General features: G+C 43.9%; 1 protein-coding gene across 1 annotated transcript; it reads right to left on the reverse strand.

Moving 5' to 3' along the window:
• Positions 1-2,972: 2,972 nt before the first annotated feature.
• Positions 2,973-16,991, reverse strand: SMIM12 (small integral membrane protein 12). Its single transcript, XM_060784586.2, has 2 exons — positions 16,841-16,991; positions 2,973-3,944 (listed from the first exon to the last, which is right to left on the reverse strand). The coding sequence occupies exon 2, from the start codon at positions 3,927-3,929 to the stop codon at positions 3,648-3,650; it is 282 nt and encodes a 93-aa protein (XP_060640569.1). The 5' UTR covers positions 3,930-3,944; positions 16,841-16,991; the 3' UTR covers positions 2,973-3,647.
• Positions 16,992-20,570: the final 3,579 nt, after the last annotated feature.

Consider the following 20,570-nt stretch of genomic DNA (forward strand, 5'->3'; position numbering starts at 1 on the left):
CAGGATGTTTTGATGTGTTACTATCCTTGTGGGAGGCTTCTCTCATGTCTCTGCATGGGGAGCTGGAGCTGACAGAGGGAGCTCGACCCGCTTTCCCCGGATTCAATTTGCTGACCTACTGGCACAAGGGGTTAACCCATTATGCCACTGGGGGCTCCATCACAATGGCTGAATGCTAGGGAGCTCTGGGGCTTGTAGTTTGACAACTCAGCAGTCCTGCCAGTACAAGGGTTTAACCCACAGCGCTCCGTTCAGTCATGCTGGCCACATGACCTTGGAGGCGTCTATGGTCAATGGCGGTTCTTCAGCTTAGAAAAGGAGATGAGCACCAACCCCCAGAGTCGGACATGACTAGGGAAACCTTTACCTTTACCTATATACCCATTTATCCAGATTCATGTAAACATTTATCGATTCAGACAGAAAGAGGTTGAGAGTGAGAAGTGTAAGAAGCCCTGTACAAGATTGCTCCAGAGCATTAGCAACAACTTCATTCCAAAGTAAATCAAGCAAGTTCCTTCCCCCAGTCCAAATTTTACATGGCAATAGCATTGAAAACCTAATACTTGTTGCATATTACTGGGATAAAGGCTGGAAACCCACAGATTTGCTGGGAGGATATAAGCCAGTGGTTCTCTACCTTCCTAATGCCGCAACCCCTTAATACAGTTCCTCATGTTGTGATGACCCCCAACCATAAAATTATTTTTATTGCTACTTCATAACTGTAATTTTGCTAAGGTTATGAATTGTAATGTAAATATCCAATATGCAGGATGCATTTTCATTCACCGGACAAAATTTGGCACAAATACCCGATACGCCCAAATCGGAATACTGGTGGGGATGGGGGGGGGGGGGGGATTAATTTTGTCATTTGGGAGTTGTAGTTGCTGGGATTTAAAGTTAACCTGGAATGGAATTGAATCAGACTTGGTACGCAGGACGCCCACAACCAACAAAAAATACCGGAAGGGTTTGGTGAGCACTGACCTTCAGTTTTGGAGTTGTAGTTCACCTACATCCAGAGAGCACTGTGAACTCAAACAATGATATATCTGGACCAAACTTGACACAAATACTCAAAAGGCCCAAATGTGAACAGTGGTTTGGAAAAATAGAAGTTGGCACTTGGAAGTTGTAGCTGCTGGGATTTATAGTTCACTTACAATCAAAGAGCATTGTGAATTCCACCAATGATGGAATTGAACTAAACTTGGCACATAGAACTCCCATTACCAAAAGAAAATACTGGAAGGGTTTGGTGGGCATTGAGCTTGAATTTTGGAGTTGTAGTTCACCTACATCCAGAGAGCACTATGGACTCAAACAATAATAGGTCTGGACCAAACTTGGCACAAATATTCAATAGGTACAAATGTGAAGTTTGGGGAAAATAGACCTTGACATTTGGGAGTTGTCGTTGATGGGATTTATAGTTCACCTACAATCAAAGAGCATTCTGAATTCCACCAATGATGGAATTGAACCAAACTTGGCACATAGAACCCGCATGACCAAAAGAAAATACTGGAAGGGTTTGATGGGCATTGAGCTTGAATTTTGGAGTTGTAGTTCACCTACATCCAGAGAGCACTGTGGACTCAAACAATGATAGGTCTGGACCAAACTCTGCAGAAATATTCAATAGGTACAAATGTGAAGTTTGGGGGAAATAGACCTTGACATTTGGGAGTTGTCGTTGATGGGATTTATAGTTCACCTACAATCAAAGAACATTTTGAACCCCCACCAATGATAGAATTGGGCCAAACTTCCCACACAGAACCCACGTAACCAACATAAAAGACAGTGTTTTCTGATGGTCTTTGGCCACCACCCCCCCCCCCCCCCCCGGACACCTCTTTGTGACTGAACAGGGCATAGAAGACCGAACAGGGCATAGGGTTACAGCCAGTGTTAGATGGGGTTACACTCCCCCTGAAGATGCAGGTTCGCAGCTTGGGAGTGATCCTGCACTCATCGCTGAGCCTGGAACCCCAGGTCTCAGCGATGGCCGGGAGAGATTTTGCACAATTAAAACTTGTGCGCCAGTTGCGCCCGTACCTTGGGAAGTCAGATCTGGCCACAGTGGTCCACGCTCTTGTTACATCCCGAATAGATTACTGCAACACACTCTACGTGGGGTTGCCTTTGAAGACTGTTCGGAAACTTCAATTAGTCCAGCGGGCGGCAGCCAGATTACTCACCGGAGCGTCATACAGGGAACATACCACCCCTCTGTTATGTCAGCTCCACTGGCTGCCAATCCAGTTCCGAGCACAATTCAAAGTGCTGGTTTTGACCTACAAAACCCTATACGGCTCCGGCCCAGCGTATCTGTCCGAACGCATCTCCCTCTACGTCCCGCCTCGGAGTTTAAGACCTTCTGGGGAGGCCCTGCTCTCGGCCCCACCTCTATCACAAGTGAGATTGGTGGGGACGAGGAGCAGGCCTTCTCGGTGGTGGCCCCTCACCTGTGGAATTCACTCCCCGGGGAAATTAGGTCATCGACATCCCTCCTCTCTTTTAGAAGGAAATTAAAAACATGGATTTGGGACCAGGCGTTTGGGTAACCTGGCAGATAGATAAAGGACAATGACGACTAGAATTGATAGGAACTGACAATATGGAATGAATTTATGGACTCTGAGCTGGCGAACGCTGAGCATGAGATTGGTTTTATTGGTTGCGATGTATAATTGATTGTTTTTAACTGTTTATAATTGCTGTTTATATATGTTTTATTTTTATTGGTTGTGTAGGCATCGAATTGTGCCTTTTGTAAGCCGCCCTGAGTCCCCCCTCGGGGGTTGAGAAGGGCGGGGTAGAAATATGCGAAATAAATAAATAAAATAAATTGTGACCCCCCCCCCCCCACAGGGGTCCCAACCCCCAGGTTGAGAAATGCTTATATAAGCGAAGATCTCTTGCAAACACAGATACCTCACCCAAAAAAATTACAAGGTACCTACATTTCCAAACTGTGTTTTAATATCGAATTTCACTGGTAGGTAAATCCACGTCCAAAAAGTCAGCCATCCCCCTTTCCCACACAGAAAATCCTGGGGGAAATGTATCCAGTTTTCCTGAGTAGCAGCAACAGTGCACAAAAGCAGCAACCACCTGTTGTGTGTGGTGGTTTCAACTTCTCCTGGCACCCAGAAGTCCTATAGAAGAAGCCAGTCTCCAACGGCATGTGAATAAGCAATCTCGCTTCACAGGGACGAGGGATGTTTTGAAAGTCAAATCTGGCCAATGTCAAGGAAAAAAAGATGGAAAGAAAAGGGACCATGTTGTTCAGCTGAAACTATTGGGGGGGGGGGGGGGATACATAACACATGATAACAACACAGTTTCAGTGTGTGTTGAATGCGCCTGGTGGGAGACAAATCGTTCTGTGGGGTCCCATAAGTGCCGGGTCCCAACGTACCTCCTCTGCATCCCTATTTCCATAGATTGTTTGGATTCTAGTGGTCTGCCATGGGTGCGAAATAAGGGTGAAGGCAACAGGAATGGCAGATTCGTTGATCCCGGCAAGGCAGAAGCACCAATAGGATTAGGAACCCAAATGGAATCCAAACAGAATCACTCTGCCAACCAAGGGGCAAAATTTGGTTGGCCTCGAAGGCACCCAGGCAGATCCTTCAGTTTTTCTCAGGCCGGTTCCGGTTGAGCACCGCTCGGGGAGCAAATTCCATCTTCTCTTTGAGGCTGACCACCTGGGTGAGGTCCTTCCCGGCACTTTCTTGGAGCGTGCGGTCCTCGCGCCTCTCCGAAATGCTCTTCTCATCCTCAAGGGCTGGCGGAGGAGGCTGGCCGCGGATAAACCACTCCAGGTGGTAGCCCACCGCCCCGACCACAAAGGCCACGGGGAAGGTGACATACGGGGCATAAGCCCGGACCGTCGCCCAGAGGAGAGGCCACATGGCTCCAAGCAAGCCCTGCAGACACATACAAAAAGACCAAATAATTCATGATTCAACTGCTCAACCCCAAGATTGACTCCAGCCTAGAGCTAAGCAAATATTGCAATGCCCTTTCCTTCTAGAATCTAGTTTTTAATAGCACAGGCTAAGCAGGCAAGAGAGATTGTATTTGCTTGGCTTTATTGGATTCCAGAGGGGCAACCACTGTAGCACTTTAAAGGACTCGCAATAACTCTGTGAGTCTTATAAGATGTCACAAGGTTTTTCACAGCTGTTGCTGGATTACGGCTCGAATTCTCATTACCCATCATGGGCTCATTGACAGCAGAGCTGGAAGTCAACATGTCCTTATGTATTTAAGCAGCAAAATCTTCAGCACTGCAAGCTCTGGAGTCTAATTTGCTAATGCATTAGTGAAAAGGGGGGGGGGAGTTCAATCTTGTCCCCTGCCCCCCAGCACCAACTGCCACTCTGGGCCAGAGTGAAGGGGGGGGGGGCAAGGGACAGTTCCATCTTGTCTCCTGCATATGTCATTGGCTGAGGACCCCTTCCATCATCACAAACTGCCGCTCTAGGCCAGAGTGAAGAGAGAGGGGGCCAAGGGACAGTTCCATCTTGTCTCCTGCATATGTCATCGGCTGGGGACCCCTCCCCCCAGCACCAACTGCCTCTCTGGGCCAGAATGAAGAAAGAGGGGGTGAGGGGATAGTTCCATTTTGTCTCCTTCCTATGTCATCAGTTGGGGACCCCTCCCATCATCACCAAACGCTGCTCTGGGCCAGAGTGAAGAGAAAGGGGGCCAAGGAACAGTTCCATCTTGTCTCCTGCATATGTCATCGGCTGGGGACCCCTCCCCCCAACACCAACTGTCTACGGACAACGCTGGCTCTTTGGCTTAGAAATGGAGATGAGCACCACACCCCAGAGTCAGACATGACTGGACTTGATGTCAGGGGACTACCTTTACCTTTACCTTTTATGCTATCTGAAGCGCATATATGGAGTTACACTTAAAAAATGTACCCATTCCAACTTACACACAAATTCAACTTAAGAACAAACCTTGTTCATAATTCAGGGACTACCTGTACTATGGCTTCCTCTGAAATGGAGGCTACGGTGCCTGGTTTTACAAAAAACAGATTTCATTTAAGTACTATACATAAATCTAGAAATTGTACCACCCAAAAACACCATTGACTTACACACAAGGTTAACTTCTATGTTAGTATAGGTGGAAATTTGATGTTTCGACAATAAATTAAGCACCAGAATTTTATTTGCAAAATTTCATGCTGTAAAGTTTCAGCGGAACTGTGTATTACAGTGGTTCTCAACCTGGGGTCCCCAGATGTTTTTGGCCTACAACTCCCAGAAATCCCAGCCAGTTTACCAGCTGTTAGGATTTCTGGGAGTTGAAGGCCAAAAACATCTGGGGACCCCAGGTTGAGAACCACTGGTGTATTATAAAAGATTTTCTGCAGAACACTTTGCACCCCAGATTTTGTGCTGGAGCGAAACAGCACACGAAACAAGGCAGAAAACTGAAGGATTGGGTAGCACAACCAACAAAGAGTTGAGCCACAGTCCTTCAGCACCACCTTCTGGAATCACCCTACGGGCAGAAGCAGAATCAAGGAAACACAGGCCCCGTCTACACTGCCATACTATGCAGTTTGAAACTGCGTGATATGCTCAGCAGAGTCTCATATAGTTCGGTTTTCAGTGTAGACCGTATCATGCTGATTCCAACTGCTTAATATGGCAGTGCAGATGGGGGCCACCATCAAGAATGGTGATAACGTAGTGTTGTAAAGTGCTACCTAATATAACACTCAGTTCATTCTTTGACAACTGAAGAAGGCAGAAGCTAAAACATTCTGCTCCATTATATATATTTTTAGTTCTGTTCATTAGTCATTTCTTTCTATCTATTGCTATATATAGCATAAACACACAGAGTGAGATATATGTGAAAATGTATATGTGTGTATTTGGCAGGAGTGTCCACTTAGACAGACTCCCACTGTGACAAACTGCTTTAATGTATTGTCGAGGGCTTTCATGGCCAGAATCACTGAGTTGTTGTAGGTTTTTTCGGGCTATATGGCCATGGTCTAGAGGCATTCTCTCCTGACATTTTGCCTGCATCTATGGCAAGCATCCTCAGAGGTAGTGAAGTCTGTTGGAACTAGGAGAAAGGGTTTATATATCTGTGGAATGACCAGGGTGGGACAAAGGACTCTTGTCTGCTGGAGCTGGGTGTGAATGTTTCAACTGACCACCTTGATTAGCATGTAATGGCCTGACAGTGCCTGGAGCAAACTTTTGTTGAGAGGTGATTAGATGTCCTTGTTTGTTTCCTCTCTGTTGTTGTGCTGTTGTAATTTTAGAGTTTTTTAATACTGGTAGCCAGATTTTGTTCATTTTCATGGTTTCCTCCTTTCTGTTGAAATTGTCCACATGCTTGTGTATTTCAATGGCTTCTCTGTGTAGTCTGACATGGTGGTTGTGAAAGTGGTCCAGCATTTCTGTGTTCTCAAATAATATGTTGTGTCCAGGTTGGTTCATCAGGTGCTCTGCTATGGCTGACTTCTCTGGTTGAAGTAGTCTGCAGTGCCTTTCATGTTCCTTGATTCATGTTTGGGCGCAGCGCCAAACTCTCTTTTACCTACCCTTTTCTATGGCACACAGCAACTGAACATCTGGAGAGAGGGGTTTGGAGAGAGGAGTTGTAGGGACGGAGATGTATAATTCACCTGCAATCTAAGAGCACTCTGACCCCAACAGATGATGGATCTGGAGCATACTTGGCACACAGGCCCAACATTGCCAACTTTGAATACTGGTGGACTTTGGGGGAGATTGACCTCTATTCCGCTTTGGTTAGACCACAGCTGGAATATTGTGTCCAATTCTTGGCACCACAATTGAAGAGAGATATTGACAAGCTGGAATGTGTCCAGAGGAGGGCGACTAAAATGATCAAGGGTCTGGAGAACAAGCCCTATGAGGAGCGGCTTAAGGAGCTGGGCATGTTTAGCCTGAAGAAGAGAAGGCTGAGAGGAGATATGAAAGCCATGTATAAATATGTGAGAGGAAGCCACAGGGAGGAGGGAGCAAGCTTGTTTTCTGCTTCCCTGGAGACTAGGACGCGGAACAATGGCTTCAAACTACAAGAGAGGAGATTCCATCTGAACATGAGGAAGAACTTCCTGACTGTGAGAGCCGTTCAGCAGTGGAACTCTCTGCCCTGGAGTGTGGTGGAGGCTCTTTCTTTGGAAGCTTTTAAACAGAGGCTGGATGGCCATCTGTCAGGGGTGATTTAAATGCAATATTCCTGCTTCTTGGCAGGGGGTTGGACTGGATGGCCCATGAGGTCTCTTCCAACTCTTTGATTCTATTAATGATGGAATTGAACCAAATTTGGCAGACAGAACTCCCGTGACCAACAGAAAACACCAGAAGGGTTTGGTGGGCACTGACCTCGAGTTCTGGAGTTGTACTTCACCTACATCTAGAGAGCAACGATAGATCTTGACCAAAATTGGCACAAATACTCAATATGCCCAAATGCGAACACTGGTGGAGTTTGGGGGAAATAGACCTTGACATTTGGGAGTTGTAGTTGCTGGGATTTATAGTTGTAGTTGCTGTCATTTATAGTTAACCTACAATCAAAGAGCATTCTGAACCCCACCAATGATAGAATTGGGTCAAACTTCCCACACAGAATTCCCATGACCAATAGAAAATACTGTGTTTTCTGATGGTCTTTGGGGACCCCTCCAACAACCTCTCACAACCCCTCCAGGAGTCCCAACCCCCAGGTTGAGAAACACTGCCCTAAACGGTTCGGGCCCCGCTTATCTCTGCAATTGCATCTCCTTCTATGAACCGGCACGAGCTCTAAAATCATCCGGGGAGACCCTCCTCTCGGTCCCACTACCGTCTCAAGCGCTGTTGGTGGGGATGAGAGAGAGGGCCTTCTCAGTAGTGGCCCCCCGTCTCAGGAACGCCCTTCCAAGGGAAACGAGACAGGCGCCATCCCTCCCCTCCTTTCATAAGAGCTTGAAGACTGGTGGTTTCTACAAGCCTTTGAAAATGACCAGTTCTAACTCAGCCCTATACATTGTCAAATACGGCCTTATTCTTCCTACTAATTACCCAGATTATTTCCTCTAATCGGCCCCAAAATGAACAGACACAGACCTGGACCTAATATTATTGTTGCCTGCCATAGCATTGCACTTAATTCCCAGGCCAACTAGAATTTTTGGGCTTGCACATCTTGACCCGGCCTTTTAAATTTTTAATTGCCTTGAACAGGCAGTATTACTTTTAATATATGTGTGTTATGGCAACAATCTTTAGGCTTATATTTTGTTTGTTAATCTTATGGTTATGTTGTTTTTACTTTGTATGTTTTTGTGATGCTACCTGGGAACTGCTCTGTGTCCCCTCGGGGAGATGGAGCGGTATATAAATAAAGTTTTATTAATTTTATATTATAAGTGTATATTCTGTGTATGTTTTGTGTGTGTGTATATGCATATATGTGTGTGTATATAGTTGTGTATATATGTGTGTTTGTGTATATTCTGTGTATGTTGTGTGTGTATATATTTGTGTATATATATGTGTTTGTGTATATTCTGTGTATATGTGTTTTGTGTGTATATAATACTAATAATAATAAACTTTATTTGTACCCCGCTACTATCTCCCCAAGGGATTCAGTGCGGCTTACATGAGGCCAAGCCCAAGATACATCAAACAAACATCAATAAACACATCAATAAACAATCAATAAAATACAAATCATATAAATCACATAAACAAAAACAATCAATGGTGACATATAGAATCATAGAATCAAAGAGTTGGAAGAGACCTCATGGGCCATCCAGTCCAACCCCCTGCCAAGAAGCAGGAATATTGCATTCAAATCACCCCTGACAAATGGCCATCCAACCTCTGCTTAAAAGCTTCCAAAGAAGGAGCCTCCACAACACTCCGGGGCAGAGAGTTCCACTGCTGAACGGCTCTCACAGTCAGGAAGTTCTTCCTCATGTTCAGATGGAATCTCCTCTCTTGTAGTTTGAAGCCATTGTTCTGCGTCCTAGTCTCTAAGGAAGCAGAAAACAAGCTTGCTCCCTCCTTCCTGTGGCTTCCTCTCACATATTTATACATGGCTATCATATCCCCTCTCAGCCTTCTCTTCTTCAGGCTAAACATGCCCAGCTCCTTAAGCCGCTCCTCATAGGGCTTGTTCTCCAGACCTTTTATCATTTTAGTCGCTCTCCTCTGGACACATTCCAGCTTGTCAATCTCTCTCTTGAATTGTGGTGCCCAGAATTGGACACAATATTCCAGGTGTGGTCTAACCAAAGCAGAATAGAGGGGTAGCATGACTTCCTTAGATCTAGACACTATGCTCCTATTGATGCAGGCCAAAATCCCATTGGCTTTTTTTGCCGCCACATCACATTATTGGCTCATGTTTAACTTGTTGTCCACGAGGACTCCAAGATCTTTTTCACACGTACTGCTCTCGAGCCAGGCGTCACCCATTTTGTATCTTTGCATTTCATTTTTCCTGCCAGTTTTTCACCTGGTCTTGTTTAGCATTATTTTTAAAATTTTAATCATTACATTTGGCCCAGCCACATTTTTAAATGTTATTTTGTTATTGTTGATGTTTACTGCCTATTGTTGTTTATGAGTTTTATTTTATTGTTTTGTATTACTGCTGTTGTTGTGTTTTGCTGATGTATTGTGGGCTCGGCCTCATGTAAGCCGCACCGAGTCCCTTGCGGAGGTGGTAGCGGGATACAAATAAAGTTGTTGTTATTATTATTATTATTATTATTATTATTATTATTATTATTATATAGCAATTTTAAAATGGCCGGGATGAATGTAATAGATTAAAATGAAAATATGCTGACGTGAACAAGGTAAAATATAACTGGGATAGGATTTTTCAGAGAGAAATGAGGGAACGCAGTCCATCCTAAGTCAGTATTAAAGTGCATTATGAGGGCATATTGCTGAGAGTTCTCCTTATTCTGGAAAGGCACACTGGAGCAACCACGTTTTCAGGTTCCTCCTAAAGACTGCCAACGTTGGGGCATGTCTGATGTCCTTGGGGAGTGAGTTCCAGAGTCGGGGGGCCACCACCGAGAAGGCTCTCTCCCTCGTGCCCACCAATCGCGCCTGCGAAAAAGGTGGGAGCGTGAGCAGGGCCTCTCCAGATGATCAGAGAGATCGTGTGGGTTCATACACAGAAATGCGGTCACGCAGGTAGGTGGGTCCCAAACTGTTCAGGGCTTTGTAGGTGAGAACCTGTACCTTGAATTGGGACCGGAAAATGAACGGCAGCCAGTGGAGCTCCTTAAACAGGAGGGTTAACCGCTCTCTGTAAGAAGCACCAGTTAGTAACCTGGCTGCCGCCCGTTGTACCAATTGAAAATTCCGGGCCGTTTTCAAGAGCAGCCCCACGTAGAGTGCATTACAGTAGTCCAATCTGGAGTGCATTACAGTAATCCAATCCAATATAGGTATATGTGTGTGTATATATTTGTGTGTGTATATGTTTTTGTGTATATTCTGTGTATATGTTTTGTGTGTATATATGCGTATATGTGTGTATATATGTGTGTGTGTGTATATATATGTGGTTTTGCGCATGTGTTGTAATGTATTTATTTATTTTGGCTTTTCAAGTCTCTTCTGCTGTCTTTTTCAGTGTTTTTATGAGTGATGGTCACTCGTTGGCCTGACAGGTGTATTGTGTCCAAATTTGGTGTCAATTCGCCCAGTGGTTTGAGTTATGTTAATCCCACAAACGAACATTACATTTTTATGTATATAGATACTAGCTGTCCCCTGCCATGCATTGCTGTGGCCCAATCTGTTGATATGGAAAATAAGTATTGAAAAAGTGTTGGTTTTTAATATATATAATTTCTTTCTGCTTGTGGGTAAACAGTATTTCTTGCTGTTTCTTTGTCAGTGTTGATGTGGAGAGTGTCTGGTTTGCCTACTCTGGAATATGCAACATATCATAGTCCTTCTTTAAGGGTCTCTTTCAAATCCATGATAGTATATCTGTGTGTGTGTGTGAATCATATCTATCTATCTATATGGCTGGATGGCTCTTTGTCAGGAGGGCTTTGATTAGATTTTCTTGCCCTGGTGAAGAATCATAGAATCATAGAGTTGGAAGAGACCTCATGGGCCATCCAGTCCAACCACCTGCCAAGAAGCAGGAATATTGCATTCAAAGCACCCCTGACAGATGGCCATCCAACCTCTGTTTAAATACTTCCAGAGAGTTGGACTGGATGGCCTTAAGTATTTTCTGTTGGTCATGGGGGTTCTGTGTGGGAAATTTGCCTCAATTCTGTCACTTGTGGGGTTCAGAATGCTCTTTGGTTGTAGGTGAACTATAAATCCCAGTAACTACAACTCCCAAATGTCAAGGTCTATTTCCCCCAAACTCCATCTGTTTTCATATTTGGGCATATGGAATATTTGTGTCAAGTTTGGTCCAGATCCATCATTGTTTGAGACCACAGTGGTCTCTGGATGTAGGTGAACTACAATTCCCAAACTCAAGGTCAATGCCCACCAAACCCTTCTAGTGTTTTCTGTTGGTCATGGGAGTGCTGTGTATCACCTTTGGTTCAATTCTATCATTGGTGGAGTTCAGAATGCTCTTTGATTGTAGGTGAACTGTAAATCCCAAGAACTACAAGTCCCAAATGACAAAAATCAATGTTTTTGAATGATGGTCACTCATTGGGTTGTTAGGCGTATTCTGTCCAAATTTGGTGTCAATTGGTCCAGTGGTTTTGGAGTTCTGTTAATCCCACAAACGAACATTACATTTTTATTTATATAGACTAGCCGTCCCCTGCCATGCGTTGCTGTGGCCCAGTCTGTGTATATGTGGTTTTGTGCATGTGTTGTAATGTATTTTTTTTTAAATTTTTAAGTTTTTTCCACTGTGTTTTTCAGTGTTTTTATGTGTGATGGTCACTCGTTGGCCTGATAGGTGTCTTGTGTCCAAATTTGGTGTCAATTCGCCCAGTGGTTTTTGAGTTCTGTTAATCCCACAGGCCCAGTCTGTGTATATGTGTTTTGTGTGTGAATATATGTGTGTATATGTGGTTTTGTGCATGTGTTGTAATGTATTCTTTAAAAAAATTTGGCTTGTTAAGTCTCTTCAACTGTGTTTTTCTGTGTTTTATGTGTGATGGTCACTCGTTGGCCTGATAGGTGTATTGTGTCCAAATTTGGGTGTCAATTCGCCCAGTGGTTTTTGAGTTATGTTAATCCCACAAATGAACATTACATTTTTATTTATATAGATATGTGTGTATATATGGTTTTGTGCATGTGTTGTAATGTATTTTTAAAATTTTTTGGCTTTTTAAGTCTCTTCCACTGTGTTTTTCAGTGTTTTTATGTGTGATGGTCACTCATTGGCCTGATAGGTGTATTTTGTCCAAATTTGGTGTCAATTCGCCCAGTGGTTTTTGAGTTCTGTTAATCCCACAGGCCCAGTCTGTGTAGATGTGTTTTGTGTGTGAATATATGTGTGTATATGTGGTTTTGTGCATATGTTGTAATGTATTCTTTAAAAAAATTTGGCTTGTTAAGTCTCTTCAACTGTGTTTTTCTGTGTTTTATGTGTGATGGTCACTCGTTGGCCTGATAGGTGTATTGTGTCCAAATTTGGGTGTCAATTCGCCCAGTGGTTTTTGAGTTATGTTAATCCCACAAATGAACATTACATTTTTATTTATATAGATATGTGTGTATATATGGTTTTGTGCATGTGTTGTAATGTATTTTTAAAATTTTTTGGCTTTTTAAGTCTCTTCCACTGTGTTTTTCAGTGTTTTTATGTGTGATGGTCACTCATTGGCCTGATAGGTGTATTTTGTCCAAATTTGGTGTCAATTCGCCCAGTGGTTTTTGAGTTCTGTTAATCCCACAGGTCCAGTCTGTGTAGATGTGTTTTGTGTGTGAATATATGTGTGTATATGTGGTTTTGTGCATGTGTTGTAATGTATTTTTTAAATTTTTTGGCTTTTTAAGTCTCTTCTACTGTGCTTTTCAGTGTTTTTATGTGTGATGGTCACTCGTTGGCCTGATCGGTGTCTTGTGTCCAAATTTGGTGTCAATTCGCCCAGTGGTTTTTGAGTTCTGTTAATCCCACAGGCCCAGTCTGTGTAGATGTGTTTTGTGTGTGAATATATGTGTGTATATGTGGTTTTGTGCATGTGTTGTAATGTATTCTTTAAAAAAATTTGGCTTGTTAAGTCTCTTCAACTGTGTTTTTCTGTGTTTTATGTGTGATGGTCACTCGTTGGCCTGATAGGTGTATTGTGTCCAAATTTGGGTGTCAATTCGCCCAGTGGTTTTTGAGTTATGTTAATCCCACAAATGAACATTACATTTTTATTTATATAGATATGTGTGTATATATGGTTTTGTGCATGTGTTGTAATGTATTTTTAAAATTTTTTGGCTTTTTAAGTCTCTTCCACTGTGTTTTTCAGTGTTTTTATGTGTGATGGTCACTCATTGGCCTGATAGGTGTATTTTGTCCAAATTTGGTGTCAATTCGCCCAGTGGTTTTTGAGTTCTGTTAATCCCACAGGTCCAGTCTGTGTAGATGTGTTTTGTGTGTGAATATATGTGTGTATATGTGGTTTTGTGCATGTGTTGTAATGTATTTTTTAAATTTTTTGGCTTTTTAAGTCTCTTCTACTGTGCTTTTCAGTGTTTTTATGTGTGATGGTCACTCGTTGGCCTGATCGGTGTCTTGTGTCCAAATTTGGTGTCAATTCGCCCAGTGGTTTTTGAGTTCTGTTAATCCCACAGGCCCAGTCTGTGTAGATGTGTTTTGTGTGTGAATATATGTGTGTATATGTGGTTTTGTGCATGTGTTGTAATGTATTCTTTAAAAAAATTTGGCTTGTTAAGTCTCTTCAACTGTGTTTTTCTGTGTTTTATGTGTGATGGTCACTCGTTGGCCTGATAGGTGTATTGTGTCCAAATTTGGGTGTCAATTCGCCCAGTGGTTTTTGAGTTATGTTAATCCCACAAATGAACATTACATTTTTATTTATATAGATATGTGTGTATATATGGTTTTGTGCATGTGTTGTAATGTATTTTTAAAATTTTTTGGCTTTTTAAGTCTCTTCCACTGTGTTTTTCAGTGTTTTTATGTGTGATGGTCACTCATTGGCCTGATAGGTGTATTTTGTCCAAATTTGGTGTCAATTCGCCCAGTGGTTTTTGAGTTCTGTTAATCCCACAGGTCCAGTCTGTGTAGATGTGTTTTGTGTGTGAATATATGTGTGTATATGTGGTTTTGTGCATGTGTTGTAATGTATTTTTTAAATTTTTTGGCTTTTTAAGTCTCTTCTACTGTGCTTTTCAGTGTTTTTATGTGTGATGGTCACTCGTTGGCCTGATCGGTGTCTTGTGTCCAAATTTGGTGTCAATTCGCCCAGTGGTTTTTGAGTTCTGTTAATCCCACAGGCCCAGTCTGTGTAGATGTGTTTTGTGTGTGAATATATGTGTGTATATGTGGTTTTGTGCATGTGTTGTAATGTATTCTTTAAAAAAATTTGGCTTGTTAAGTCTCTTCAACTGTGTTTTTCTGTGTTTTATGTGTGATGGTCACTCGTTGGCCTGATAGGTGTATTGTGTCCAAATTTGGGTGTCAATTCGCCCAGTGGTTTTTGAGTTATGTTAATCCCACAAATGAACATTACATTTTTATTTATATAGATATGTGTGTATATATGGTTTTGTGCATGTGTTGTAATGTATTTTTAAAATTTTTTGGCTTTTTAAGTCTCTTCCACTGTGTTTTTCAGTGTTTTTATGTGTGATGGTCACTCATTGGCCTGATAGGTGTATTTTGTCCAAATTTGGTGTCAATTCGCCCAGTGGTTTTTGAGTTCTGTTAATCCCACAGGTCCAGTCTGTGTAGATGTGTTTTGTGTGTGAATATATGTGTGTATATGTGGTTTTGTGCATGTGTTGTAATGTATTTTTTAAATTTTTTGGCTTTTTAAGTCTCTTCTACTGTGCTTTTCAGTGTTTTTATGTGTGATGGTCACTCGTTGGCCTGATCGGTGTCTTGTGTCCAAATTTGGTGTCAATTCGCCCAGTGGTTTTTGAGTTATGTTAATCCCACAGGCCCAGTCTGTGTATATGTGTTTTGTGTGTGAATATATGTGTGTATATGTGGGTTTATGCATGTGTTGTAATGTATTTTTTTTTATTTTTTTGGCTTTTTAAGTCTCTACCACTGTGTTTTTCAGTGTTTTTATGTGTGATGGTCACTCGTTGGCCTGATAGGTGTATTGTGTACAAATTTGGTGTCAATTCGCCCAGTGGTTTTTGAGTTATGTTAATCCCACAAACGAACATTACATTATTATTTATATAGATATACATACCTGAGACTGAATAGTAAAACGACATTATTATTTCTGCATAGACTACTAGAATTTTAAAGCTGCCAGAGACAGGCACATTGACTGTTAAAGGAGAAATCTTTGACAACATTACTGATTTCAGAGGACAGGAGCAGAATTCAAAACGATCTTGTCAGATTAGAGAGATGGGCCAAAACTAACAAAATGAAGTTCAACAGTGACAAATGCAAAATACTCCACTTTGGCAGAAAAAATGAAATGCAAAGATACAGAATGGGGGACGCCTGGCTCGAGAGCAGTATGTGTGAAAAAGATCTTGGAGTCCTCGTGGACAGGAAGGTGAACATGAGCCAACAATGTGATGTGGTGGCAAAAAAAGCCAATGGGATTTTGGCCTGCATCAATAGAAGCATAGTATCTAGATCTAGGGAAGTCATGCTACCCCTCTATTCCGCTTTGGTTAGACCACACCTGGAATATTGTGTCCAATTCTGGGCACCACAATTCAAGAGAGATATTGACAAGCTGGAATGTGTCCAGAGGAGGGCGACTAAAATGATCAAGGGTCTGGAGAACAAGCCCTATGAGGAGCGGCTTAGGGAACTGGGCATGTTTAGCCTGAAGAAGAGAAGGCTGAGAGGAGATATGATAGCCATGTATAAATATGTGAGAGGAAGCCACAGGGAGGAGAGAGCAAGCTTGTTTTCTGCTTCCTTGGAGACTAGGATGCGGAACAATGGCTTCAAACTACAAGAAAGGAGATTCCATCTGAACATGAGGAAGAACTTCCTGACTGTGAGAGCCATTCAGCAGTGGAACTCTCTGCCCCGGAGTGTGGTGGAGGCTCTTTCTTTGGAAGCTTTTAAGCAGAGGCTGGATGGCCATCTGTCAGGGGTGATTTGAATGCAATATTCCTGCTTCTTGGCAGGGGGTTGGACTGGATGGCCCATGAGGTCTCTTCCAACTCTTTGATACTATAACATTATTATTTCTGCATAGACTACTGGAATTTTAAAGCTGCCAGGGACAGGCACATTGACTGTTGTTAAAGGAGAAATCTTTGACAACATTACTGATTTCATGCAGTTTGACAGCACTCCAATGGCCTTAGCTGGATGCTCCATCCATGCTATGGAAACCTGGAAGCTGTAGTGGGAGAAGGCCTCAGCACAATTGTGCAGAAAAGCCTTTGTCAAGCTACAGCTCCCTGGATCCCACCGCATGGCAGTGGCAGTGGTGTCCAGTTGGGTTCCTTCTCCAAGGCGGATGCGCCCTTGGAGAGGGGCAACACTCCAAAGCGCACAGCGCGCCTTTGACGCATGAGAAAAAGGGGGCCCGAGGAGGGGCCCAGGGGTGCTTCCTTGCCCCATCAAATGGACCAGGGCCTTCCTCGGGCTCTGGACCCTCCACCTCCGGGGTCCTTTGCATCCCCCTCACCTTCTCCCCCTCTTTCTCCGTCCTCCAAGGCGGTCCCCCCTCCGACCTCTCCAAACTCGTGCGCCTCCTCCTCGCCTTGCGCTTCTTCCTGCTGCTCGTCTCGGCCTCTCCCCTTCCTCCGCTTCCCGGGCCAATGAGCGGCCCTACTCGTTGGCGACGAAGCTGGGAGAGAGGCGAGGCTTGAAGAGGAGGAAGGGACAAGGGAGGAAGCCCTGAAGGGAGGCAGTACGCAGCCGCGGCGCTGGGCCAGAGCGCACAACCCCAGCAGTGCATTGGTGTCTTCTTCCTTGCAGAAGGAAGGTGGAGGCGCCTTCTTTGGAAGCTTTTAAGCAGAGGCTGGATGGCCATTTGTCAGGGGTGATTTGAATGCAATATTCCTGCTTCTTGGCAGGGGGTTGGACTGGATGGCCCATGAGGTCTCTTCCAACTCTTTGATTCTATGATTCTAAGGAATGCAACTTGGCACCACCTGAATTGCTAGGGCTCAGTGCCATTCAATCCTTGCAGCGCCCTGAACACAAGGACCCAATGGATGAAGTGACAAGTGGAGTGCCGCAGGGTTCCGTAGAATCATAGAATCAAAGAGTTGGAAGAGACCTCATGGGCCATCCAGTCCAACCCCCTGCCAAGAAGCAGGAATATTGCATTCAAATCACCCCTGACAGATGGCCATCCAGCCTCTGTTTAAAAGCTTCCAAAGAAGGAGCCTCCACCACACTCCGGGGCAGAGAGTTCCACTGCTGAACAGCTCTCACAGTCAGGAAGTTCTTCCTCATGTTCAGATGGAATCTCCTCTCTTGTAGTTTGAAGCCATCGTTCCACGTCCTAGTCTCCAAGGAAGCAGAAAACAAGCTTGCTCCCTCCTCCCTGTGGCTTCCTCTCACATATTTATACATGGCTATCATATCTCCTCTCAGCCTTCTCTTCTTCAGGCTAAACATGCCCAGCTCCTTAAGCCGCTCCTCATAGGGCTTGTTCTCCAGACCCTTGATCATTTTAGTCGCCCTCCTCTGGACACATTCCAGCTTGTCAATATCTCTCTTGAATTGTGGTGCCCAGAATTGGACACAATATTCCAGGTGTGGTCTAACCAGAGCAGAATAGAGGGGTAGCATGACTTCCCTAGATCTAGACACTATCTAGAACAGATAAAATAATCTATGATTAAGTAGGCACAATATGTAGGCCATCAAATACAACTGAACCACATACTTCCCTAGATCTAGACACTATGCTCCTATTGATGCAGGCCAAAATCCCATTGGCTTTTTTTTGCTGCCACATCACATTGTTGGCTCACGTTTAACTTGTTGTCCACAAGGACTCCAAGATCTTTTTCACACGTACTGCTCTCGAGCCAGGCATTGTCCCCCATTCTGTATCTTTGCATTTCGTTTTTTCTGCCGAAGTGGAGTCCTGGGCCCGGTCCTGTTCAACATCTTTATTAATGACTTAGATCAGTTTTTCTCAACCTGGGGGTCGGGACCCCTGGGGGCAGGGCCGTAGCCAGAAAAATTTTTTGGGAGGGGTTTAAATTTTCGGGGGGGGGGTTGAAAATTTCACAGGGGGGGGGGTTGAAACCTGCCTCCTAGCTCACGTTGAAGCAAAGAGCACAGCAGGGGGCAGAGCAGCCTTCAATAGCCTGCAGCTCTGCCCCTGTCAACCACCTCCACCAAGTCTGGCCTCCTTAATGAGAGCATTCAACATCCCCCCCACCCCCCCAAACTTGGTTGCTTCACTACTGTTTTGTCGCGCGCTGGGCCTGTAAAAGAACAGGACGTGCAACCTTTGCCCAGCGGGAAGCCAGGGGGCCTAAAGAGAAGTTCTCAGAGGTTTTCACCACAAACAGTCTTTAGATGGCTTGAGAAGTACAACAAAGTCTTTTATTAATGAACAATCAAACAGAAACTTCTCTTGTCTTCAGTAAAGTTAAGCAAATGATTCCAAGCTTTTGGGCAACTGGTGAATTCCTAATCTTGCCCACGAAGGACAGGCAACTGTCTTCAATAACTTCTTTTTTAAAGGAAAATCCCCATTTTAACTTCTCCCAGGCGGACTGTAATCTAACCCTTACTGATGTGGGCTCCGCTACCGGGTCGAACTGCATCTCGAACGCCGAGTGGACCTACCAGCAAGGCAGTAGATATTCTCCAGCTGGAGTTCTTTGGTCTTTAGGGCTGTTTTCCTGGAAATTCTTTGGAGACTCTTAAGACCTTTCTCCCCCGGAAGGTCTTAAGGGTTGAAGCTTTTGTACAGGGGAAGTTTGCACACATCCTATACATAAGCTTACCTTGCTGAGACTAACTAAAAATGGCTCCCTTCCCTTCCCAATTGCCCTGAGCAAGGGGCGGGACCAAAACTTAACAATGATGGACAGGTGACTTGCCCTATGACTGCAACCAAAGAAGCCACCTATCTGCAGAGTTCCTGAAACTTAGGACTGCAAGCAAACATTTAATACAAAGCAAATAAAGTTGGAGCTCCTGGTACAGCTGTACCAGAACAACTACATCGGCTATTGCTGCAAAATGACAGTGTGAATAAATTGCTAATATTTGCTTGAGATGGTGCTTGCAGTTCTGGAGGGACTCTTGATTTTTTGCATCTCATAGGGTTAGCATGGGGATTGGGTTAACCAGTTAAAATTCATGAGTAAACCAGGTTTTTTTAAAAAAATCTGAAACATTTCGGGGGGGTTGAACCCCTAAACCCCCCCCCCTCGCTACGGGCCTGCCTGGGGGGGTCATGAGGGGGTTTCAGAGGGGTCACCAAAGACCATTAGAAAACACATATTTCTGATGGTCTTAGGAACCCTTTTGGCAGAGAAGGCTGAAGATGTCTCTGCCTGTCCTCATCCTTGTTGGTGTTGGTGAATGACAACACCCAGAATTCAAAAACAACCCCCCCAAACCCACCAGTAGTTCATGTTGCCCATGTCGGTAGTGTGCCAAGTTTGGTGCAGATCCATTTTGGGCTGGGTTCAGAGTGCTATTTGATTATAGGTTAACTATAAAGCCCAGCAATTACAACTCCCAAATGTCAAGGTCTATTTTCCCCAAACTCCACCAGTGTTTGCATTTGGGCATATTGAGTATCCGTGCCAAGTTTGGTCCAGATCCATCATTGCTTGAGTTAACAGTGCTCTCTGGATGTAGGTGAACTACAACTCCAAAACTCAAGATCAGTGCCCAACACACCCTTCCAGTACTTTCTTTTGCTCTTGGGAGTTCTGTGTGCCCAATTTGGCTCAATTCCTTTGTTGGTAAAGTTCAGAATGCTCTTTGATTATAGGTTAACTATAAATCCAAGCAACTACAACTCCCAAATGACAAAATGAATCCCCCCATCCCCACCAGTTTTCAAATTTGGGCATATTGGCTATTTGTGTCAAATTTGGTCCAGTAAATGAAAATACATCCTGCATATCAGATATTTTCATTACAATTCATAACAGTAGCAAAATTACAGTTACGAAGTACCAACGGAAATAATGTTATGGTTGGGGGTCACCAACACATGAGGAACTATATTAAGGGGTCACGGCATTAGGAAGGTTGAGAACCACTGACTTAGATGAAGGGTTAGAAGGCGTGATCATCAAGTTTGCAGACGACACCAGATTGGGAGGGATAGCCAATACTTCAGAGGACAGGAGCAGGATACAAAACGATCTTGACAGATTAGAGAGATGGGCCAAAACTAACAAAATGAAGTTCAACAGTGACAAATG

This window comes from Anolis sagrei, chromosome X (assembly GCF_037176765.1).
Source record: "Anolis sagrei isolate rAnoSag1 chromosome X, rAnoSag1.mat, whole genome shotgun sequence".
Classification (NCBI taxonomy): Eukaryota; Metazoa; Chordata; class Lepidosauria; order Squamata; family Dactyloidae; genus Anolis; species Anolis sagrei.